The following is a 25,109-nucleotide window of genomic DNA, read 5'->3' as shown; positions in this document are numbered from 1 at the left end:
TGCAGATTGCAGATCACATCAAGCTTTGGATCAGCCACAACAGAAAGGATGTCTAAGTGTACATGAGCTTGTGGAAAGTACCACTGCTTCTCTCTACTCACCACTGAAGCTAACTCACCCCAAAACATCATTGCCTTATCATTTTGCCCGGTCTTCCTACCAGTTTTCATCCACCTTTAGGCTACAGCCAAAGAAAAATGTTGTCACTAGTCAAGGGGATGTTTGGTGGAAGGTCTGTTTGAAGAGAGGGGTCAGTTGCAGGAGGTGTTTGAGAGTTGGATCAGGTGGCAAGGGATTGACTGTGGAGGATATAAATAGGGAATGAAAGAAGGTTGATGGGGGATGTACAAGGAAATTGTGGGTGAATCAGCTGAGGGCATGTGAGAAGAGATGGCGGAGTAAAAGTGAGAGAGAGGGTGGAGATGAAACCAAAGAGGGAATGGGGGATGATATGAGAGAGAGGGAAAGACGAAGGATCAGTTGGGGATTATAAAAGTTTGGGTGGTGAGAGAATCAGCTGGAGGTGTGCAAAAAGGGTTGTGGGGGGAGTGTGTGAGAGAAGCTGGGGGATGTAAGAGTAGATCAGCTGGAGCGTTGAAGGTTGAGAGACAGGGTCCACGGGACATAAGTACATACGAAATTGCCATGCTGGGTCAGACCATGGGTCCATCAAGCCCAGCATCCTGTTTCCAACAGAGGCCAAACCAGGCCACAAGAACCTGGCAATTACCCAAACACTAAGAAGATCCCATGCTACTGATACGAGAAATAGCAGGGGCCATTCCCTAAATCTACTTGATTAATAGCAGTTAATGAACTTCTCCTCCAAGAACTTATCCAATCCTTTTTTGAACTCAGCTACACTAACTGCACTAACCACATCCTCTGGCAACAAATTCCAGAGCTTTATTGAGCATTGAGTGAAAAAGAACTTTCTCCCATTAGACTTAAATGTGCTACTTGCTAACTTCATGGAGTGCCCCCTAGTCCTTCTATTATCCGAAAGTGTAAATAACCAATTCACATCTACTCATTCAAGATCTGTCATGATTTTAAAGACCTCTTCATATCCCCTCAGCCGTCTCTTCTCCAAGCTGAACAGCCCTAACCTCTTCAGCCTTTCCTCATAGGGGAGCTGTTCCATCCCCTTTATCATTTTGGTAGCCCTTCTCTGTACGATCTCCATCACAACTATATCTTTTTTTGAGATGCAGCGACCAGAATTGTACACAATATTCAAGGTGCGGTCTCACCATGGAGCAATACAGAGGCATTATGACATTTTCCGTTTTATTAACCATTCTCTTCCTAATAATTGCTAGGAAGGAGGTAAAGAGAAGCTCTTCTGTAAGGATGTTGAGGGAAAAGATTGCCAGGAAACTTGGTGTTAAGAGAGAATTAGATGCAGAGCAGAGAAAGCAAAAATAGAGCACATGTTAGAGACAGCACCCTTGTTAAATTGTTTTGGTCATCCTGTGGGGTCATGGGAATTTCTAAGGGCTAAAAATGGGGTCCTCCGAGCTTCGCAAGCTGTAGTAACAGTGTCCTGCTGTTGCTGCATTGGCTGCTGCGCGTGAGTCATTACAATGCGACTGCTGGCAAGGCTGCCCGGCTGTCTGAAGCAAAGGAAAAATAGATGCCAACATCAGAAAGGGTTGCTGGCGCTCAACTGCCCGTTTGCCCAGCCGAAAACTAGCTGAAGCCGCAAATAAATATATATATATATATATATATATATATATATATATATATATATATATATATATATATATTTTTTATCATATAACAGAAAAATAATAGCCCAAATAGGAGGGAAATAGCCAAATCTGGCAAACACTGCATCTGCCATGCTGCATCTCTCACCTCTGATTTGCTGCTGATTATGATGATTATTATTATTATTGATAATGATGTCATGCTATGACCTCATAACCCCCTCTTTTCTTTCCTACTGTATTTGCGGCAACCGTCGCCTTTTGTAACTGCCCTGCTCTTCCTCTCACCTCTCATTGGTTGCTGTCTATTAGTCATCAGTCTGTGACTGCTGGCTGGGGTTGCCCGAAACAAAGAAAAAGGCGCCAGCAACATAAAACGCTGTTAACACTTGAGGCACTCATTGGTCCAGCCTAACTCGCCGAAAAATATTTTTCCCCTTTACATCGGAAACAAAAATAGCATATTCTGGCAAGGCTATTTCCTGCGGGCGCCGGCGCAGGCGCAGTAGCGTCTTCATTGGACAGTTTTCGCGCGTGGCTGTTACGAGGGAAGTAAAGAGACGGACGATCGAGGGCGGAGCAGAGTTCTGCAAACGCTCTCCGAGCCACTGAAATGTTCGTGGCTCGGAGTATCGCGGCGGATCACAAGGATCTGATCCACGATGTTTCCTTCGATTTTCACGGCAGGCGCATGGCGACTTGCTCCAGTGACCAGAGCGTGAAAGTGAGTGGCATTGTAGAGAAGTGCGCCTTTTATCCTACATTTTCGTCCAGTTCTGCGCCACTGCCCAATGGGAGTGTCCAAATTGTGATTGCGGCTGACCCAGCCAGTGTTTCCATCTCTACCTCCCTGTTTATAGGTGTGCGGGAGGCGTTACTAATGGGCATGCAGGCGTGTGTGTGGGTACACGAATAAGGAGAGACCACTACCAAGCTGTAGTCTGTGTTTTGATACCCAATGCAAGGCTGCAATTTGGGCAGACTAAAGTAGGCCTTAGGGTCCTTGTAGGTCTTCATCTCTCTCTCGCTATGTGTGTAAGATCAAAATACACATTACTAATATTTACCTATCTTCAGCCTGAAAAATAAAATCTAGGTGCCAAAAATTAGCACCTGGTGCTGGGCTTAAGTAGAGGAGGAGGGGGGGGGGGGGAAGGTGGGAGACAGTCTGATCAAGGCAGAGGAACTGGCACTGTTTTGTGGGAGGGGAGAGAACTGGCCTGGGGTAACAAACTAAGGGACAGATGCAATAAAGCTCACGTTAAAACTGGCCCTTGTATCAAGAACCCATTTTCCTAACGCATGCACAGCCACCTCTCTTGGGCGCCTGATGCTATATTAAAATTAACTGCTGTATTAAAAAGGACACACTAAGGAAAAAATTGTGCGTCCTTAGCATTGAAATGCATCGAGTGCCCAGGAGAGTGTCTGTGCGGTCACAGTTGCATTGGTGCAGTGTGCGGACTGTCTATTGATCTATTCAGGGTCAGTAAGTAATTCTGGCAGAGGGGACTGCTGTGCTCTCGCCCGGTTCTACTGTTGAGTGCTGTGTACACCTAGATCGGCGGCAGGTCTGCCCAGTAAGGATCAGAATGGCACGGATGAGATTGATCCTGACTCGCTAGAGCAGGGGTCGGGAACCCATGGCTCGCGAGCCAGATATGGCTCTTTTGAGGGCTGCATCTGGCTCGCAGACAGTCGCCACACTTTCCCGCTGACCCAGCTGCTCCCCGGTCCTCCTCCGCCCGGGCTTAAAATGCTGTCAGCCCGGGCGGAACGCGGCAGGACAGCTGGAGTCAGCGGCACCGGCGTGCTCTCTTCTTCCGCCCCCCCCCCCGCGGCCCGGAAGAGGAAGTGGAGAGTATCTGGTGCCTGCGCGGCAAGAAGAGGCCACGCTAGTGCGCTCGGCATCGGCCCGAAGAAAAGAAGACTGCAGCGCGGCTCGGAGGAAAATGAAGAGCTTCAACCGCGGCCGATGGGACTCCGCCTCCGCGAGGGCTGAAAATGAAGAGGTTAGCGTTGGGAGGAGGCTGCTGCTGCTGCCGCGAGTTCCCGGGGGGGGAGGGGGGGAAGAGAGAGTGGCCTCTTCCTGCCGCGCAGGCACCCGATACTCTCCACTTCCTCTTCCGGGCCGCGGTGGGGGGGCGGGAAGAAGAGAGCACACCTGTGCCGCTGACTCCAGCTGTCCTGCCCGGGCTGACAGCATTTTAAGCCCGGGCGGAGGAGGACCGGGCAGCAGCAGCTGGGTCAGCGGGAAAGTGTGGCGAAACTTGTCTGCGAGCCAGATGCAGCCCTCAGAGCCATATCTGGCTCGCGAGCCATGGGTTCCCGACCCCTGTACTAGAGACTAAATGCTCATATGGGTAGAAATCCCATGTGTGTTGGGTAAGAGTATAGTGATAGGAGTATACTACCGTCCACCTGAACAAAATGGTCAGACAGATGATGAAATGCTAAGAGAAATCAGGGAAGCAAACCAATTTGGCAGTGCAGTAATAATGGGATATTTCAATTACCCCAATATTGACTGGGTAAATGTAACATCGGGACTTGCTAGAGACATAAAGTTCCTGGATGTAATAAATGATTGCTTCATGGAGCAATTGGTTCAGGAACCCACAAGAGAGGGAGCTATTTTAGATTTAATTCTTAGTGGAATGCAGGATTTAGTGAGAGAGGTAATGGTGGTGGGGCCACTTGGCAACAGTGATCATAACATGATCAAATTTAAACTAATAACTGGAAGGGGGACAATAAGTAAATCTGCAGCTCTAACACTAAATTTTCAAAAGGGAAACTTTGATAAAATGAGGAAAATAGAAAAAAATTGAAAGGTGCAGCTGCAAAGGTTAAGTGTTCAACAGGCTTGGACATTGTTTAAAAGTACAATCCTAGAGGCGCAGTACATATGTATTCCACACATTAAGAAAGGTGGAAAGAAGGCAAAACGATTGCCGTCATGGTTAAAAGGTGAGGCAAAAGAGGCTGTTTTAGCCAAAAAAAAAAATCCTTCAAAAATTTGAAGAAGAAATCTGAAAAAAATTTGGAAGAATCTGGAAGAAGAAATCTGAAGAAAATAGGAAAAAACATAAGCATTGTCAAGTTAAGTGTAAAACACTAAGACAGGCAAAGAGAGAATTTGAAATGAAGTTGGCCATAGAGGCAAAAACTCATAATAAAAACTTTTTAAAATATATCCGAAGCAAGAAACCTGTGAGGGAGTCGATTGGACCATTAGATGACCGAGGGGTTAAAGGGGCTGTTAGGGAAGATAAGGCCATTGCAGAAAGCCTAAATGAATTGTTTGCTTCCGTGTTTACTAATGAGGTTGTTGGGAGATACCAGTTCCGGAGATGGTTTTCAGGGGTGATGAGTCAGACGAACTGAAAGAAATCACTGTGAACCTGGAAGATGTAGTAGGCCAGATTGACAAACTAAAGAGTAGCAAATCACCTGGACCGGATGGTATGCATCCTAGGGTACTAAAGGAACTAAAAAATGAAATTTCTGATCTATTAGTTAAAATTTGTATCCTATCATTAAAATCATCCATTGTACCTGAAGACTGGAGGGTGGCCAATGTAACCCCAATATTTATAAACGGCTCCAGGGGCAATCCGGGTAACTATAGACCAGTGAACCTGACTTCAATGCCGGGAAAAATAGTGGAAATTATTCTCAAGATCAAAATCGTAGAGCATATAGAAAGACATGGTTTAATGGAACACAGTCAACATGGATTTACCAAAGGGAAGTCTTGCCTAACAAATCTGCTTCATTTTTTTGAAGAGGTTAATAAACATGTGGATAAAGGTGAACCAGTAGATGTAGTGTATTTGGATTTTCAGAAGGCATATGACAAAGTCCCTCATGAGAGGCTTCTAAGAAAACTAAAAAGTCATGGGATAGGAGGCAATGTCCTTTCGTGGATTACAAACTGGTTAAAAGACAGGAAACAGAGAGTAGGATTAAATTTATTTATTTTATTTAAATACTTTTGATATACTGATACTCAAGACTAGTGTCTTATCGTACCGGTTTACATTGAAACAAGGGGTAACCAATTAACTATGAAGATAAAGTTACAATGAACAGGGGGTTTACAGAGTGGGAGAGTAGAGAGCAAAAGCATACGATTAACATAATAAGTTATAAATAACTAAGTTTAACATAACGAAGTTTAACATAGGAACGAATGTAGCAAGCTTAGACAATAGATTAGTCTTTAGGTCTATAAAGCTGCAGGCACGAATGAGGGAGGAGGAGGGGGGGGATCTGTGAGAATGGATTGCATAACTGTGCTGTTTGTATGGTGTCCATTAAGGGAAGGCTTGGGTGAACAGCCACGTTTTTAGTTTCTTTCTGAAAGAAAACGGGCATTGTTCCTGTCGAAGTTCCGGTGGAAGAAGATTCCAATAATACGGTCCGGCCGTGGACAAGGTTCGTTTCTGGATGGAAGTGTGACTAGTGGATTTATTAGGGGGGGCATGGAGCGATCCTTTGTAAGTTGATCTGATCGGTCTTGTAAAAACTGTTTTTCTGTGCACCCTCCGACTTAATATCATAGCGATATTAAGTCTGAGGTCCCGAAGGGTGTAAAAAGTAAAAAAAAATTTAAATTGGGCCGGCGGCTGTCGGGCCGAAAACCGGACGCTCAGTTTTGCCGGCGTCCGGTTTCCGAACCTGTGGCTGTCAGCGGGCTCGAGAACCAACGCCGGCAAAATTGAGCGTCGGCTGTCAAACAGGAGGCGCTAGGGATGCGCTAGTGTCCCTAGCGCCTCCTTTTGCCCGTTTCTACGGCACCACCTAATTCATATTTATTTATTTATTTATTTAAATCTTTTTCTATACAGTCGTTAAGGTGGGTACCGTCACAACGGTTTACAGTAAGGCAGAAAAAAGTAATGCTATTAAAATCTATCAGTTTACACAGGTGCCATAAGGTTCGGTAACATAGTTTTTAATCAATGTTAGTTGTTAACTGAATGTGAACACTATCATGTCCAGGTCGATTCTATAGCAGTTTTGAGTCTAGGACTCATTCTATAATTGTAACTTATCATTTAGTGATGAATACATACATACTGAATCCTGCGCACCAGTGAGTGGCTGGTGCATGCACCGGGAGAGCAGGTGTTTGTCCGCTCTCCCGCGTTTTTACTTAATCGGCCTGAATAGTAGCTGTCAGGTTGGAAGTCCCTGCAGTATTAACCATGCCGGAAATAGTGTTTCAATGCTGGTTTGTTAATGGATAAGGCGATAACATAAACGTTTCCTGACTTACAATGTCCTGTTACGCATGCCGTCCGCAGCAGATCCACGACACAGCCCCTTCACCTTTCTACAGTGACTCCAGTCTCTGGTTCCTCCTCGCTGGCGGTGGTGGGCCGTCAGCTCCGCCATCGGGGGCCCCCCCCCCCCTAGTGCCTCCGGCTCTGTCACAGTCCCCGGCGTTCCCGGTCCTGCTACCACTTCTTGTCGGGCCTCTCTGCATGGCCCGCGGAGAGATGCTTGTATTCGCGCCATGCCCCTCCCTAGGTATGTGCGCACCACTGATCCTTAAGTAGGGACCGCAGCGGGAACCTTGCCGTGGCCCTGGATGATGAGTTTAACCTAACCACAGCATTTAAACTTAGGCTTCGCTCCCTAGCGTTGCCTTTGCAAAAGGTCTCCTCGCTAGTCGAGTACTCGTTGCTTCCTAGAGATTTGTCTCATCCATGCATTCCTGCTCCTTGTTGTTCCTGTTTCTTCATTCCTACCCTGCTTCATGCTTCGGATTGACTACACAGACTTTGACTTTGCTTTGCCTGACTTTGCCATTGATTATCTCAGGACCCAGATCTTTGCTTTGCCTGACTATGCTTTTGACCATTTCCGTGATCAGACCTCTGCCTTGCTTGTCACTGCCTTTGAATTCCCGCCAGCCCTGACTCAAGCCTACCATTGGACGCCTCTTCAGCTTGCTCCCTAGACGTGGTTTCTTCAGGCTTTAGCCAGCTTTTGCTCGAGTGCCCTCTCTCTGCTTTTATTCCATTGGCGCCCGGGTTTCCAGGACATTATCCAGTCCAGAGTAAGACTGTACCATCTCTCACCTGCTTTCTCTGGACTGAACCAACTCCTACTGCAACTACATACAGAGGCCCACCTAAGTCCTGCTGGCCCCAGCACCCGAAGGCTCAACCCGCGTGGAACGAGGGCTGGTATAGGTGAAGCTCCAGCGGCCTCTGTCTATCAGCCCACTCCGCCTGCCGACGGTGGGGACCCACGGGTTGCATCAACCCCACCTCGGCTCAAGGGTCCACCTCCGCAACATGTCCTGCATGTAGCCTCAATCAAAGTTGCCAATACAGTTGGAGCAAAGCTTAAATCCATTCAACTTATCTAGTTAAGGTCAGTTTCCACAGAATTTCCTCTTCATGGCCAAACAGTCAATACTTCAGACATAGCTTCTAGACTTTCGCATCACACAACATCAGTATGTTTAGGATTATTAATTTATATATATATTTAGCTCATGAATTTTCATTGGTAGCTCACGGTGAGTTATATTTAAGTACCATAGGCATTTTCCCAGAAGGCATACAATCCACGTTTGTGGCTGAGGCAATAAACGGTGTAGTAGTGTCAGCAGGATTTGATCCCTGGTTCTCAGTCTGCTGCTCTAACCAGTAGGCTACTCCTCCACTCCGCTTGTGAGTTTTCACCGGGATCCCACATGGTCATTTGATCTAGCAGTCTAAATACTGGGAACATCTTCCTGGTGTCCTACCATACCTTTTGAATCCCCTGAGGATTAATCTAGATTATCAGGAGCTGGCCGTATATGAAGCTAACAGCTGTCTGAGCCTACTTCTGCTTAACCACTTTGTGACTCTTCACACACAGTACCATCCTCTGACTTGCCAGACTCCAGTTCAGGGCCTGCCAGAGCATTTTCTACCCTGATGATAGCATGCCTTTTGTCTTGATGCAGCAGTGGTAATACAAAGGGGCCTGATCTATCAAATTCTCTTGCCTGATGGGAAGAGACTGACAGATTGGGCCCAAAGTGTGCCAGTAGGTTTAGATGGTGTTAATGAGGTATGATAAGCACTTTGTTTTAAAAGAAATAAAATATTTGAGGAAAAATATAACTGAAACAGTACTTTGTTTTCCCTCTGGTTTATCAACCATTGGCCAGTAGCTGATATCTTGGTTTTCACTAATTGAAGGTTACTGCTACTAATCATTTATGTAGTGCTACTAGGGATATGCAGACTGTATGGATATCCATGAGAATGTCCCTTCTCTGTGGAGCATACAATCTAATCAAGAAACAGACATGATAACTGAAGTTGTAAGAAATGTATTAAGTATAATAATTATGGTCTAACCAAGTATATGATGAGGGAGAGTCATGGTTTAAGGTTTAAAAGCAGCTTCAAAAAGGTGGGTTTTTGAAAGATGTGTGTCAAAGGAGCATCTTAGATTGTAATATTTATAGATGGCCGCTGCAAGCAGATGTCTGCAAACACGCTGCCTTCTTAGAGCTATGGTGACATGGAGCTTGTGAAACAGCTTAAAATAGGGAGATGTCTGAATCAGGAAAAAGCCTGAGGAAGCAGAGCAACAGCAGTTTATAATGATAGAAAGCTGAAGATGGTAAAATAAAAAAAATCACTGCCACTGCAGAGTGAACATCTCAAGAGCAGACGAGGGAAAATAGCAACCCCCTGATCATGCATTCTTGGTGCCAGTAGAATTGGGCATAGATTAAGATACTGAGATTGTCATTAATTTGCTGACTATCCTGAAATATATCTGGGAATCTAAAGATGAGCTGGCCAACAAAATAAAGAGAATTGAATGTCTCCCCAGGACACTCTTGGAGACAGGGGAGTGCATCAACATGAAGGACAGCGGGAATGCAGAGATCCAAGTGCTGAGGTCACTTGGATAGGAAGTAAGCCCACTGAGAGACAAAATGAAGGGACCAGAGAACCACAGGTCCGTTGGGATTCTAGGAGTGGACACCCGCCTCCCTTTTTTTTTTGTGTATGTGACTCCTACTAATGGAGTGCTTCCGGAGACGCCCAACCGAAATCCAGAGACAGCAATAAGCCACAATCAATCAAAGCTTGATTTTCCTAAGCTATAAAGAAACAACAAACGCTGCAGATAGTCTGGAACGCTAGGCACGTAGATTACAAGGGGACACATTTCTAGACCTAAGCTCTGAGACTATTTAAAAAAGGACAGAATTGTTGAGCTACAAAACAACCCTGAAAAAATTTGGTCTGAGAGTTGCCTTTGAGAATGGAAAGAAAATCTTCCTGAACACTGTGCAGGAGGTCAAGAATTAAATAAATGAAGCAATTAAATGAGAAGTAAAATCAAGAGAGCCCACTAAGAGAGAAACAAGGAAGAGATCATTTTGCAACTGGTACAGCACCAAAGATGATAAAACAGCATAATGCAAAATGGCATGTGCCCAAGTGAAAAGACACAACCTAGATCTAGCAGCAGGACAGCAGCAAGATGCAACAAAGAACCAGGGAGAAAACAGGAGCAATGTACATTTTGAAGACAGCAGTAGCGAAACCAACTTGGAAACAGAGGGACAAGTGGCCCCTGATGGAGGTAGCAGAACTAACCTGCAGCTGCAGAGGGATGTGAAGACAAAGCATGAAAAAGCACAGTTTCTCTTATTGGTAAGGGCATCCCTAAACTCTGGATACTCCTGAGTAATAGATCTACTATCAGGATAAGTATCTTTCAGTGCTTAATGTAGGGGAATCATGGCCCAGTCTGGGGAAGCAGAATTAGATTTTGTGCTGCTGCAGGAGATTCATCTAACAAATGTTGACCCTGATAGATTATAAAGGAGGTGGTGCCACCAAGCATTTTACCCAGCTCCAAGAAAAAGAGGGTTTGCCATTCCTCTTGTTTTCCAAAAAAAAAAAAAAAAGCTAGGATGATCAACGTTGTGTAGGAAAGAACATTTCTTTCCTACACAACGTTTCCTACGTTGTGTAGGAAAGTATTTCTTCTTTTGTCACACCCTGTTAATTGTAAACCGGCATGATGCGACTCCCATCGCGAATGCCGGTATATAAGAAATGCAAATAAATAAATAAATAAATAAACATGGACTAAGAAATGCCCATCTTGAACTTGTACACCTGTTAACCCAAAAAAAAACGTTTTTATAAGAAACTTATTATGCAGATTGACGCAGAAGCCGTAAGACTTCAGGTTACTGCAAGTGTCACAAACAATGCACTTTTTTGTTATAATCAGATATTTATAACAATCCAAGAAGTACTTCTTGGTTAGGAAACCAGCATTAATTAATAAAAAAAACTAATAATTCATAAAAGTGAAACCAAAAAATAAAAAGAGGAATGTTTGGTAACATGATCACTGTAAACTAGTCCACGATATGGGGGCGGGGAAGATTCTAGTCCAAGTAAAAGTTTTATGGAAAACAGGAACTGAACAGCAGGCGTTCAAGGCTGATTCATTCATTAAATCATGGTTAGATCACTCCAGCTTCATGGGGTGGTTAGAGATATAGCAGAAGAGGCAAGAGTTTTTGCCTGAACTGAGCTAGATCTTAAAGAGGTCAGCTGTGAGGGAGGGCTCATAAAACTATATCTCACACTTTAAAAAGTAACATTTTACACGGGTAATTCAGCCAAAATAGAGCCCTAGTTGCAGAATTGTAGTCCTCAAAGAGATATTGCTTCCTCTTCTTTTGAGTAGACTCGACATCTCAAAATACTCTAGGTTTAGGTTTGTTTGTTTATATGTCCCCTATGCTACTGCCCTAGGCAGCTTACAAAATCAACACTCACAGTAATAAATCAAAATATCTCAATAGATGAGACTAAAACAAATAGAAATAATCCATAGCACTAAAAAATAATACTGATAAAGACGGAGATAAATCTAAAACTGTTAAAATCAGACATAACTGTTAAAATCAGACATAACATTAAAATAAAAAACCTGGAGGGACTTAATTCATGCCTAGAAAGCATGCCATTTTAAGAATAGGCTTCTATGAAGAGAAAAGTCTTTAATTTGCTCTTAAAAAATGTAGTACAAGATGTGGATCTCAAGTCAAATAGGAGGCTATTCCAAAAACCTGGAGTACCACTGAGAAATATACATTGTCTAACCTCAGCTAGGTGAACCTGACGAACTGAAGGTACATCAAGCCGGTGTTTCTGTGAAGAACTAAGGAACACGCAGGATTGTACATTTTCAACAGCGAATTAAATCTAGGATAATGAATTTAAGGCTAGCATATTATGAACCAACAGTGCAGTCTTGTATCTGATTCTGGACTGAATGATCCCAGATTGAGTTCCCAGAAATCAACCGGGCAGCTGCATTATATAGAAGCTGTAGTGATTTCATTGTAGTTAAGGGTAAGCCAACATACAATGCATTACAATAGTCTAAGGGGCCAATGCAATAAAGTACGCCCAGCCTAGAACACAGGTTTATGCGTGGCTGGACGTGGGTTTTCGATGTACTAGACTAGCACCCGATGCAATAAAGAGATTAGTGCGCCCAAACAAATGCATAGCCAATAGCGCTGATCATATATAAATTCCATATAGGTGAGGTATTAGCTGTTACCCCCACAATGCAGAAAATCGATGGGCACCCAATGCACACTTTCTAATGTGGCAGAATTAACTCAGCCCTGGAGCTGGTGTTAAGTCAAGGGCTTATTACAAATTAAAAAATACTGTCTTCTGTGGTTCCTCCTACTTAGTATCGTTGCGATACTTAAATCTACTGCTTGCCATCTTTAAGAATAAAGGTTTGATGCAAAAAAAAATTCTGGAAGCACAATATACATGCTCCAGGCTGATTTCACCCCTTGCTATTGTGCGAGTGTAGTGGGCGAAATTGACCTTGTATTGAGTGCCCGTTGCAGTTGTGGGCACACAGCCACGTCTCCTGGTCACCCAATGCATTTGAGCGCTAGGTTCGCACAATTCTTACTTTATTTATTTATTTATTTATTTAACATTTTTATATACCGACCTTCATGAAAGAAATTCATATCAGATCGGTTTACAAATAACATGAGGGGAATAACAAAGTCAACCATATAACAAGAAATGAAAGTTACATATAACAAGGGGTATTAACCTGGAGGGCTAGGATAGCCGGAGCGATAGAAGGCATAACTGAACAAGTTAGATAATACAATAATATGATGAGAAGAGGCATAAGTGTATAGGCTACACTTGTCAGAGAGTTTAGGTAGGAGTCAGTGTCTGAATTAGTGAGGAATTGCTGGATCTGTAGGTTAAGTGAAGGCCTGGATGAAGAGCCATGTCTTAAGATTTTTACGGAAGGTAAGCGGGCATGGTTCTATTCTGAGTTCTGTGGGCATCTTGTTCCAGATGGCTGGGCCAGCTGTAGAGGAGGTTCGTTCTTTGGTTGATGATAGGCGAGTAGATTTCGTTGTAGGGGGTTGCAGGGTGCCTTTATATGCTTCTCGAATCGGTCTGTCTGAGTATAATTTGAGGGGAATCTGGAGGTCTAGTTGTTGTTGGTTGTGAATGACTTTGTGGATTATAGTGAGAGCCTTGTGTAATATTCTATATTTGATTGGCAGCCAGTGCAGATTCTGTAGTATGGGAGTGATGTGTGTTCCTCTGTTGGTATTAGTCAGGATTCTTGCCGCAGCATTTTGGAGCATCTGTAATGGTTTGATAGATGAAGTAGGGAGCCCGAGGAGAAGAGAGTTACAGTTTTGGAAAAGAGTGTGACTTGGAGCACTGTCCTGAAATCTTGGAAGTGGAGGAGGGGTTTGAGCCTTTTCATGACTTGTAATTTATAAAAGCAGTCCTTGGTAGTGTTATTGATGGCTTTCTTAAGATTCAGACGGTTATCAATGATTACTCCAAGGTCCCTTACTTGTGTGATCTGGGTGTTGCCTGCTGGTGGATTGATTAAGGCCGAGTGGTCAGAGGAGATGATTAGGAGTTCAGTCTTATTTGCATTCAGAACTAGATTCAAGTTGGTGAGCAGACTGTTTATAGATTTGAGGCAGATTTCCCAAAAGGCGAGAGATTTAGGGAGAGATTCTGTAATGGGAATCAGAATCTGTACGTCATCTGCATAGAGATAGAATTTTAATTTTAGGTCCGTAAGCAGTTGACAGAGGGGCAGGAGGTATATATTGAATAGTGTGGGTGACAAGGAAGAGCCTTGTGGTACTCCTAATGTTGATTTGACATCTGGGGATTCGTTGTTATTGATTTTTACTTTGAAGCTTCTGTTACTTAGAAAGGAGTTAAACCAGCTGTGTGCAGATCCTGTTAATCCGATTTCTGCTAGGCGATTTAGTAGGATGGAGTGGTTCACGGTGTCAAATGCGGATGAAATGTCCAGAAGGACTAGGATAAAAGATTGACCTTTGTCTAGGCCCATGAGGATGTGATCGGCAAGGGAGATAAGTAGGGTTTCTGTACTAACTGCTTTACGAAAGCCATATTGGGATGGGTGAAAGATATTGTGCTCTTCCAGGTATACAGAAAGTTGTGTATTAACAACTTTCTCCATGATTTTTGCTAAAAAAGGGAGGTTGGATATGGGGCGGAAGTTGGAGGGTTCATTTGTGTCGAGGTTAGGTTTCTTCAGGAGAGGTTTGAGGGATGCGGTTTTCAGCCTGTCCGGGTAGATTCCTTGGGCGAGTGAGCAATTTATAATGTTGGCCAATGCTCTGGAAATAGTATTCGGGATGAGAAGCAGTAGTTTAGTTGGAATGTGATCTGTTGGGTGGTTTGATGGTTTTAGTTTCTTAAGTATAGATTCGATTTCCAGTGGTGTTGTAGGTTCAAAGGAATCAAGGATGGCCCCAATATAAGTCCTGGAATTGAAAATTATGGAGGGTGGAGTTGCATTGTTTGGTAGGCGTGCTAATGTGTCTGCAGTTTTTTTCTGAAAGTAGAGTGCTAATTCATCTGCTTTGGTTTGTGCTTGGTCGTCTGGAATGGTGGGTGTAGGGGATTTTGTGAGTTGGGAGACGTAAGAGAATAGGGTCCTGGCATCAAATTGAAGGTCGTGTATTCTGTGGGCATAGAAGTCTCTTTTTGTCTTTAAGATGGTGATCCTGTAGTTGTGGAGGGTGCGTTTGTAATCAGATAAATTAGTGGAGTTGGGGATCTTACGCCATTCGTATTCTTTGTGTCTGAGGTTTTGTTTCATCTGCTTGAGTTCTGGGGAGAACCAGGGTTGTTTCTTCTTCTGTATTGAGTTGATTATTTTCACCGTTTTAGGACATAATTTATTTGCTATTGCCTCAGTGATATTGTGCCAAGAGAGGAAGGCTGCATCTGGGCTAGTGGTGTCCAGATTGGGGACTTTATGCATCCTTTTTAACACAGCAGCTCATTAAAATATTACATTTGGTGCGCATGTGAGGGAAACGGATGCTCAATACGAGTGCCCGTTTTATCGCACTTCTGAGTGCATCAGCCTCTAGGAGTGACACGATTAGGGGCAGATTTTCAAAGGGTTGCGTGCGCCGAGCCTATCTTGCATAGGCTCGGCGGCGCACGCAAGCCCCGGGATGCGCGTATGTCCCGGGGCTTTGAAAAAGGGGCGGGTCCAGGGGTGTGGCGGCGGTCCAGAGTCCTCCGGCACAGCGGCCTGTGCCAGGGGATGGTGCGCCGGCGCGCACAAGTTACACCTGCCTTGGGCAGGCATAACTTCTGAAATAAAGGTAGGGGGGAATCTAGTTAGGGCTGGGGGGTGGGTTAGATAGGGGAAGGTGGGGGGGAGCGGTAGAAAAGTTCCCTCCGAGGGCGCTCCGATTTCGGAGGGAACGGAGGCAGCCTGCGCAGCTTGGCATGCGCAAGTTGCACAATTGTGCACCCCCTTGCTCACGCCAACCCTGGATTTTATAAAATGTGCCTGCGCGCAGGTTTTAAAATCTGCCCCTGAGTAAATGAACTGCTGTGGAAAAATGATTTCAGTCTAAAAGCAATTTAAGCGGACACAGCAAATGTAGTTTATAAAACCCTGCTCTTACCACAGCTCTTACTGGAGTAATAAATGATAGTTTGGATTCGATAATAACTGTATAATTTTCATGGATTTAGAAATATGTAGTAGGACACATCTCAAAGCATGGAATGCCCTCCTGGAGGAGGTGGTAAAGATGAAAAAAAAAGTAACACAGTTTGAAAGGGCAAGAGATGAGCACGGAGGATCGATCCCTTGTATCAACAGGATGGAAATGAAGCACTGGAGTAACTTGTAACTTCTCTGCACGGAGCTGCAGTTAAAAGCCTAGACACCCTGAGCAGACTTGATGGTCCGTTTTGGGCTTTATTTACTGTCATTTATTATGTTATAATTAAGAAACAAATCTGTATTCTGAAAAAATAATTTAAGTACCCATTCCTTATCATGGTTCAAACAAAGTTTAATGGTCATCATTTTCCAATGTTTTCTAATATGCATTAGCTTGTACGATGTCCAGTTACTGTATTTCTTATAGCCTACAAATGCAGTCTTCAATCGCTTTGCCTAACCAATAGAGTCTTCCAGATAACTAAAAGGAATTTGTCTTGCTAGGCCTATCTCCAAACCTGCAATAGTGTCCCAAATCTCCCTGGGGTCATGCCAGTGCTGGTTTGAAGAGGGCCTAGGTTGCCCATTGCCCATCAGATACTCTTGGGGGAAATCTTTGCAATAAAGAATTCTGCATACTTTATATTTTTCAAAATAACTGTAAAGCATGATCTTTTGACTAATTATTGCATGCATTTTAAAGTATTATTCAAAAGATGCAGACTCTTTTTTATAGTTTTGTGCAGTTTGCTTATAAGAATGGATTGTAAGGTTGGCCATTCTATTCTTTTGCTACTCCTCGGGCCATAATCACTATTTCCTCTAAGCTGTGTGTGCGCATGCATACAAGTGATCAACCTAGCACACATGGCAGAACATAGCGCAAAAGAAATTCTGATGAGGATTGCATTATACTGGCTTGTAGCGCTCAAATGTAAACTTAATGTATAAAAAGTTGTACTGAAGAGAATTTTTTCCATATAGCCTGTCAAAAATTAGAGGGATCTTTGGCCATAACCCTTTTGCGCTCTACTTTCTCTTCCCCACTTCAAGCCCGATCCCAGCTCCCTCTGTTCTCCCTACAGCTCCTGGGATCTGACCTCTGTGATGTCTCTCCTCCTGGGCCTGATGCCTCTTCCCTGGTCAGACCTCTCTGTGCTCTTTCTCCCTTCACAGGCCCAGCTCCCTTCACGCTCGCTCTTATGCCCCTTTCCTCCCTCCGGGTCTGATGTCTTCCTTTCTCTCCTCTATCTCATCCAAGCCTGACCCCTTTGCACTCTCCCCAACTAAACCTTATCAGCCTCCGTCCTGAATCTCTCCTTGTGCTAGTCTATGCTAACATTCTTGACATTGATACGGCCTGTTTCCTTTCTTTCTGAAGCTGATGCTGTCTCCTTGTGGCCCACTGGGCCGCTGCAATGGAGGTATCCTCTTTTTACCATCCACTAACTCTCAATTAAATTCTAAGCAAAATATTAAAATTCTTCATTGTGCAATTGTACAGAATTCCCCCAGGAGTAGATGTTGCTCTTAGAATACATTTTTTTCTTTATTACTAATGACAGCAAATATTTAATAAGAGGGAAAGGTATGATAGCTGGGGAGAGTTAACTTTTTGTTCGATGTTATATGTTTTTGTGATTGCTCTCCCTATATTATCTTTTAATCTAAACATAGTATCAAGCTACTCCTGTTTTGTGTGACATCACTACACTGATGATTGGTAGGTAGCATAATCATCGCATAATTTATTCAATCTAGGGTGCCATCTAACTAGTTCAAGCTCACATAGCAGATAAGTTTATTTAAAGTTGCAACTTTTGGCATATAAGCCATGGACTTTGAATCAGTTATTCACCTAATAGCAAAGCATAGCAGAATTGTTGTATGACTTTGAATATCTGTACAGTGTCATCTAATTCTTTGTCATTGTCTTATCTGGTACCAGCAGTTCTTTGTTCCTTGTTCTGCTCTTGTCTTGACTGATGAGTGTGAGTGCAGGTATCAAATTTATGTGAGTAAGGATTTAGAGTTGTAGTAGGGTCTGCCAAAGCACTTGCAGAAAGAGTGCTAAGATCTCTGGCAGAGAAAGCGATACTCTCTCTTGTAGCAGAAAAGGCTGCCAAAATGGTACTGCCTTGCCCCTTGCCTCCCTAGCATCACCATCTGAGCGCAGACTCATCTGTCATTGTTTCTGGCACCATGCTGCATTCAGTAGCTCTGACTCGGAGGCAGACTGCAATCATTGAGCTTTTATAGGCCCTGCATCTGGGACTTTCTGTGGCACTGGCTGACATTCGCTGCTTTGAGCTATAAGGAAGCTCAGGGCACTTAGCCAGCAGCTCAGCAGCTCATGCCTATGTCTGAGCCTGATGCCTGTCTGCCCGTTGCCTCCATTCCTGACCCTGCCTGATTTTCTTTTCTCCTGTCTTCTTGCCTGCCATGGTTTTCCTCTGCCTTGGACTGATCTCTCCTTGTTGACCTGCCTTGACCTTTAACATTGTTTTCCTTGCTGCCTGCCCTGACCTCAGCTTGTCTCCTCATCTCTGCTTGTAGGTTGCCTTCCATTACAGCCTGGACACACTGGCTGTCCTGACCGTAACCAGCAACACGTCAGCCGCTGCCTGCCGGGGCCTAGTTCCTGGCCGCATGCACTAGACTGCACAAATGTAACAGCAGTCCAAGGGCTCCCCATCCTGAAACTGGACAGTACCTTTTGCGATCTGTGTCCTGTCATTTAGCAATTGAGTAAGCTGAGGAGCAGGAAAGTTAGCCAGGTATGACCTGGGTAGCTTGAGCCAAATATTCAGTGGAACATGCTTGGGTAAATGCTCCTCTGCTTGACATAACTGGTTAAAATTACCCAGGTCGCTCTAGGATAGTGATTTCCCTGACCAGAAGTAGCTGTGTAACTTTAGCCGAGGATGCTCAGTCTGTGCACTCAATGGCTAAAGTTTAGCTCCACTCCTGGAAATCCTCCATCGCTCCTTTTATGCAGATAAATCTTATGTGCAAAATGTATATGCTCGGTAGGGAGAAATATTGTGTGGGTGACTCCAAAAGATACCCGCACAGAATTTTTCAATATCGACTTTTTTTCACAGTTTGTGTTAATGGAACATGGAAGAGTAAAGGACAGAAGGTTGCACAGCTTAGCTTACCATACTTTTCCAGGAGAGTGTAAGAATATAATTTGAACACACATATTTTCTTCCATAAAACATAATAGGAGCTTCATGGCAAAATGAAGGCAAGCCAGGACTTACTTCCATCCTAAGCAGTAGAAAATTATATTTAAGGTGGAGGCCTCTTGGAGGTGAATAAAACCTGAATCTGTGTATGGGAGGAATAACTTATTTTGTGAGCTGGTTCAAGGGCTGAGCAGTAACGGAGTATCTGAGAGAACTCCACCTCCTGCTCACCTTTCTCAGCTCCGTGTAGCCCCTGAATAGACCCTTTTACGATAGATATTATTTAAGAGAATCTAAAAATCTGCTACTGTTTGCCCAAACTGAAATCTGCAGAGGGAAATGGACCCCCTCAGTCTACATAGTGTATGCATTGTTACTTGAAAACTAGATTTAAGAGAGGTTCTGGACAGATTGTATGATTTCTGCCTCAGGATGTGACGTGCCATTTCAGTGAGAATAGCACAATGTACGCTTGCACAGAGTACTAGGAAAACTTAGACTTAATGAGGATTTGTATTTATTTTTGTTACCAGGTTTGGGACAAAAGCGAAAATGGTGAGTGGCGCTGTACTGCCAGCTGGAAGGTAAGAAGCACATCCGTTTCTAAACCAAGCAGGATCTTTAGAACTTATAAAAAAAAAAAAGTGGAGTCAGGAAGGCACTTAGACCAAAGGTTCATGTAGCTAAGGCACAAATTTAGTCAGTGAAACAGTGATGTTATCTGTGTCATGTTGCTACTCCTTTTTTTTTTTTTTTTGTAATTAATCTTATTAGATTTTCCAGTGTATCAAGAATAAAACCTTCATAATAGTAATAGTATACATCCATATACATCACAGATATCCCCTCCTCATCCTTGCAGAAAGTTGAACAATATAATACCAGATCGGGTCATGTCATCTCTTATAAGATATCATACCACAGCCTCTGAGGAAGACATTGATAGCTGAAATCACAAAAAAACAAATTATCGCAACTTAATCTTGTTTTCAACTCAGGAGTGAATGAGCTCAGAAAAGGGATCCATATCTGTTGAGTCAGCAGTTTTTTTTTCTTGGGACCCATTTGCTTCAACTGCCGCTCCATTAAAAACAGTCCAGCATAGCTGAAATAACTAACCAGTTAGACGATATCAGACGAAGAGCTGCCAACCTTGAGTTGGCAGCTCTTGAGTTATTAGCAATTTATCTTGTAATCTAATTGATAATGTCGGTTCAGTGTGACCTAGTAAACAAAAACAATTGCTGACCATGTAGTTACCGGAACATTTTCAGAAATAAAGTATTGTTGTAAACTGTTCCAAAACATTTGTACAGCCGCACATCCCCCTCCTCCCCCAATGCATTAATGAAGCTTTCGACTGGGGACATTTAAGACACTTGTCTGAAGCTGAAATTTTAGCCACAAACGCTTTGCTGGGCCACAATATAAATCTATGCAGATTTTTAAAATGAACTTCTCAAAAAGCCACACACCTCAAAGTTTATCACAATCGTATGTATCCTCCTCAGTCAAAGCACAAGACAAGTCACGTGAACAAATATCTGCTAAAGCTGTGTACATTGAGTAGTTAATGTTGGAGTGCAAAAACTTATAAAACATATCAGTAGATACATTTAAATGCTAAGAAACAAGTATCAGTCATTGAAAGGGACTGTTGTTATATCTTTATCCCCTTTAGTGTCCCAGTATAACTACTCAATTGCAAATATGTAAGAGAATCAGAACTATCGAATTGTAAGTGCTGAAAATAGTATTTAAAAGTATGTATTTTAACAAAGTGCAAATCGACAAAAGGCTGCAAATTGGTAATCTCTTGTTTACAGAGTTTAATAAACGTTTCGTGAGTTGATCCAGGCAAAACTTTAGGCTTGCCCTTTAACGGAATACAATAAGGTCTTTGCCATGCTAATCCTAAGTGGTGAGTATAAAACACCAACATTTCCTCATTGTCCCTATTGGGCAATGTGAGGTGGTAGTATTTTGGGAATGAAGCAAATAAACTAGACTATAAGGCTTCGTAAATTCCCCGTCTAAACTTGCCAGAGAGTTATCGAGATAGCCCCACCACCATCATTCCTTAAGGATCTTTGAGCGTGCCACTTTGTAAAATCTAACGTTCGGAAAACCTAATCCTCCCTCATCTTTAGGAACCATTAAATTAGTAAATTTCAATCTTGCCTGACTAAAGTTCCAAAAGAACAAAGAGCAGTGTCATTGTAGTAGACATATATCCTTTTTAACAGTAAAAACGGTACCATTTGCAATGTGTATAACCGTTTAGGAATTAGTTATCTTAACCAATATCACAGACCCAGTCAAGAAAACAGAAAAGTGTTTCCAACTAGCTAGCTTCTTCTTACAATCTTCTACAGTGGATGTGATGATATACTGGTACCAGACTTTAATTCCTAAGTACTTTATAATGTCTTTTGCCCATAACAGCGGAAAATGTTTCCATGTACCTTGCAAATGGCCTGCAGTATCTATAGCCTCAGATTTAGTCAAACTTAACTTTAAGCCTGAAAAACTTCTGAATCTGTGGATTAGCACCAGAGGGAAGGTTTGTGCATGCATTAGCATATAACCATCAATGTGTCATCTGTGAACAGCATCATTTTCAATTCCTGATTACCTCATCGAATCCCTGTAATATTTATATCTTGCTTAATCTTAAATAGCAAAGGCTTCAAGAATGAACAGAAATGGTGATAGAGAGCGTCCCGGTCTAGTCCCTCTACCCAAACTAAACATTTTTGACATGGATCCGTTCACAAAGATGAAAGCTCTGAGACTGCTGTTTAAAATTTGAATGGCAGAAAGAACTGGGCCTGCAAAACCAAACTTCTCCAAAGTAATAAATAAAAAGTCCCAAGCCACCCTATCACAAGCTCTCTCTGCATCAAAGCTTACTAACCACGGATCTACTGTCCGAGATGAATTGCATACTTCCATTGCCACCAGTAGACGCCTAATATTGGCCACAGATTTCCTATCAAATACAAAACCTGTCTGCTCCTGAGATAGCAGGGCATAATGTATCTTGATTTAATAAAGATATCTGTATGAACCTGGGTCTGTTTAAATCTCTGACCAATTTTAGTAAAATCGTTATAGCTGCTACCTTCAACGTTTCTGGAATCACATGATTTTGCACCATATCGTTAAATAAATCTCTCAAGACGTGAGCTACTGAATCTTGAGGCCATTGGTACTTGGGCTTTTATGCAATTTCAATTATTTAATAACCTGCAGTTAATGTAGCTGGGTTCAAAAAAGGTTTGGATAAGTTCTTGGAGGAGAAATCCATTAACTGCTATTAATCAAGTTTACTTAGGGAATAGCCACTGCTATTAATTGCATCAGTAGCATGGGATCTTCTTGGTGTTTGGGTACTTGCCAGGTTCTTGTGGCCTGGATTGGCCACTGTTGGAAACAGGATGCTGGGCTTGATGGACCCTTGGGTCTGACCCAGCATGGCAATTTCGTATGTTCTTATCTCTTTTTCAGAAATTGGGTTATTTAATTTGTTTAATTGGGGCTCAGATAACTTGGGTAATTGCAACCTGTAAGGGAGTCTGATGGGAGAACCTTACAGTAGGGTATCAGATTTAACTAATAACCCTATGAAATGAATTCTGAGCTTTGAGGAGCAGATGAGGACACTTTTATGAGGTAGTAAATTGGTTTATTAGCAGTATACGTGAAAAGTTATACAGTATAATTATTTCTTTTTAGTTTCAATGTTAGTTTTACAGTGATACAGTTTATACACTGTCATATAAGCAAAGTATAAATGCCATCTTTAAGCTTAACTTGCACTTAAAATTAAACAATTTCCAAACTTTAAATTAACCCAGCTATAAAGATTAGTTTAAGCCAGTGTCTCACCTTCTTTTATAGTACTGCACAGTCCAGGGTCACTCCTGGAAAAGGATAATATCTCTGCACACTAAGGGGTTAATCTAGCGACATCCCTCTTAGTGGATGACAGATAAAACACAAAAATCTGTCGGATGTCTCTGAGATACAAAGGTGGTAAAATACACCAGTTGGCCAAAAACCTCTCGATGGGAATAATTGGCAAACAACTGTCTCTCTCGATACAGAGCATGCTGTACTGAGTACCCCAAACTCAGTTTAACTTACAAATCACTGATGCAGTGACTGACACAGTCCTGTGAGCAAGCTCTCTTGGCAGAGCTTGAGTAATCTGTGTAAAAGGCATGGAAATAGGACCTTAGCAAAGGCTCTTTTAGATAATGTTTTCCAGAATAATGTCTCATGAGTGATGTCTGTTCAGACAATGTCCGACATCAAAAATCATCTGTTGTCTTGGATATCCAACTCCATAGGTTTCCATTCTGCTCCGATTTGGATGTTGTCACCTCCTATATAGACAGGTGTGGTGGGCTGTAGATAATTTCATCTATACCTCAATGCATAGGAATATTCTCAGTCTCATTAGATCTCATCAGCGAAATGCAGGTGCTAGAACAATGCCTGCTTCATGGCTGGCTTCAAGCTGGATACCTAGTTTCACCAAGGACATGTTCTGGTTTAAGAACATAAGAAATTGCCATGCTGGGTCAGACCAAGGGTCCATCAAGCCCAGCATCCTGTTTCCAGGGTTTCTTCCTCTTATTTGGGAGTTGTTGACAACTCTCTGATATGAAGAAACAAACAGTCTTTTCTTCTCTGTGTGAAAAACAGTCTTATAAAAGTATCCAAAAATATCATATGGCTACAGACTCCGTGTTCGTTGCTCTTCAGGCCTAGACTTTGGTTCAGGCTGTGTGCAGTGTTAGGCCCAAACTTCATGCTGCACAACCTGTTTTAGGCTCACCTGCATTTACCCTACAAAACCTGCAAGAAACTCCTTTATATTCTCCAAGTTGGGATTCTCCTTTATTATAAAGCTTTTGATAAAAAAAATTTGTAAATAATTCCCCTTTAGCAAAGGAACCATCTTGTTTTTAAATACCACTAATAAATTTGCATTGCCCATGGGCTTTTGTTAGGTTTGCTATCATTCACCTTGGTTTATTCCTTTGGAACAATTTTTTTTTTTAAATATAAAAATAGCACCTGCTGCCTTTTGATGCAACAGATACTTCAAACTGGTCTAAGTGTTTCTAAACCTAGATTTCCATTCCTCAGAATTATATCTATTCCGTTGGGATTTGTAATATGCCGTTCTCTTTTCAAGTTCCAACATTTTTTTTTTATTTTTTTGTCTGTTAAAGGCTGCAAATTTTATGACTTCACCACAAAGTACAGTTTTTGCATTTTCCCTAAACAAAACTGGGTTGTCCTTGTGATGGTTATTAGTTTCTTCAAATAGATGTAAAAAAGTGTTTAAATTCAGGCTCTTTGCATAACCATTCTGGCATTCTCTATTGAAATAATGAATCTGACTCATTATGTCCTTCCTCCCATCAAACATAGCACGGGGCAGTGATCAGAAATGACCAAATTCCTTGTCTCAACTTTGCTCATTTTATTAAATAATGTTTCAGAGATCAGGATGTAGTCCATCCTTGACTTAGCAGGATGAGCTCTAGCATTTTGTTCCATGGGATGTTGTACCCTCCGTATATCCAGTAGTGATAAAAAGAAACTGAATACCTTTCCTTGTCCCCAACCTACAAAGCTTGGAGGTGGAGCACTTATCCAGCAGGGGTTCATTCACACAGTTAAAATTGCTACCTAGTATTACAGGTACATACCCCAGGTTAGAGCTACATGGTACTAGGCTATTGAAAAAAAAAAAAATCTTGTGACCTTCAATATCTCACATGGAAAGTGATTTTCCTACTGGCAATCACTTTGGCTCGCAGAGTTAGTGAATTAAAGGCTCTAGTTACCTATCCGCCTTACACTAAACTTCTGCAGGACCGGGCAGTACTCCGCACTCATCCTAAATTCTTACCTAAGGTAGTTTTGGAGTTTCATCTTAATCAATCCATCATACTACCTACCTTTTTTCCCAGGCCCCATTCCAATCCAGGAGAGCAGGCTCTGCATACCCTTGACTGCAAATGGGCTCTAGCTTTCTACGTAGACCGTACAGCTGCCCAGAGGACAAGCACTCAATTGTTTGTCTCTTTCCATC

General features: G+C 42.7%; 1 protein-coding gene across 4 annotated transcripts in view; it reads left to right on the top strand.

Annotated features, from left to right (window-relative positions):
- Window positions 1-2,059: 2,059 nt before the first annotated feature.
- SEH1L (SEH1 like nucleoporin) overlaps window positions 2,060-25,109 on the top strand; it is a 109,731-nt gene continuing 86,681 nt past the window's right edge. For 2 of the 4 annotated variants that reach the window (XM_029590943.1, XM_029590946.1), the window contains exons 1-2: window positions 2,061-2,439; window positions 19,528-19,578. In XM_029590943.1, coding sequence (XP_029446803.1) covers window positions 2,329-2,439; window positions 19,528-19,578 — 162 coding nt within the window. In that variant the 5' untranslated portion in view covers window positions 2,061-2,328. Of the gene's footprint in view, window positions 2,440-19,527; window positions 19,579-25,109 lie in introns of all 4 variants that reach the window. The other 2 variants (XM_029590944.1, XM_029590945.1) reach the window with 2 other exon arrangements.

Source organism: Rhinatrema bivittatum, chromosome 2 (assembly GCF_901001135.1).
Source record: "Rhinatrema bivittatum chromosome 2, aRhiBiv1.1, whole genome shotgun sequence".
NCBI lineage: Eukaryota > Metazoa > Chordata > Amphibia > Gymnophiona > Rhinatrematidae > Rhinatrema > Rhinatrema bivittatum.
The sequence above is the reverse complement of the archived record's forward strand: the minus strand, read 5'-3'. Positions and strand labels throughout refer to the sequence as shown.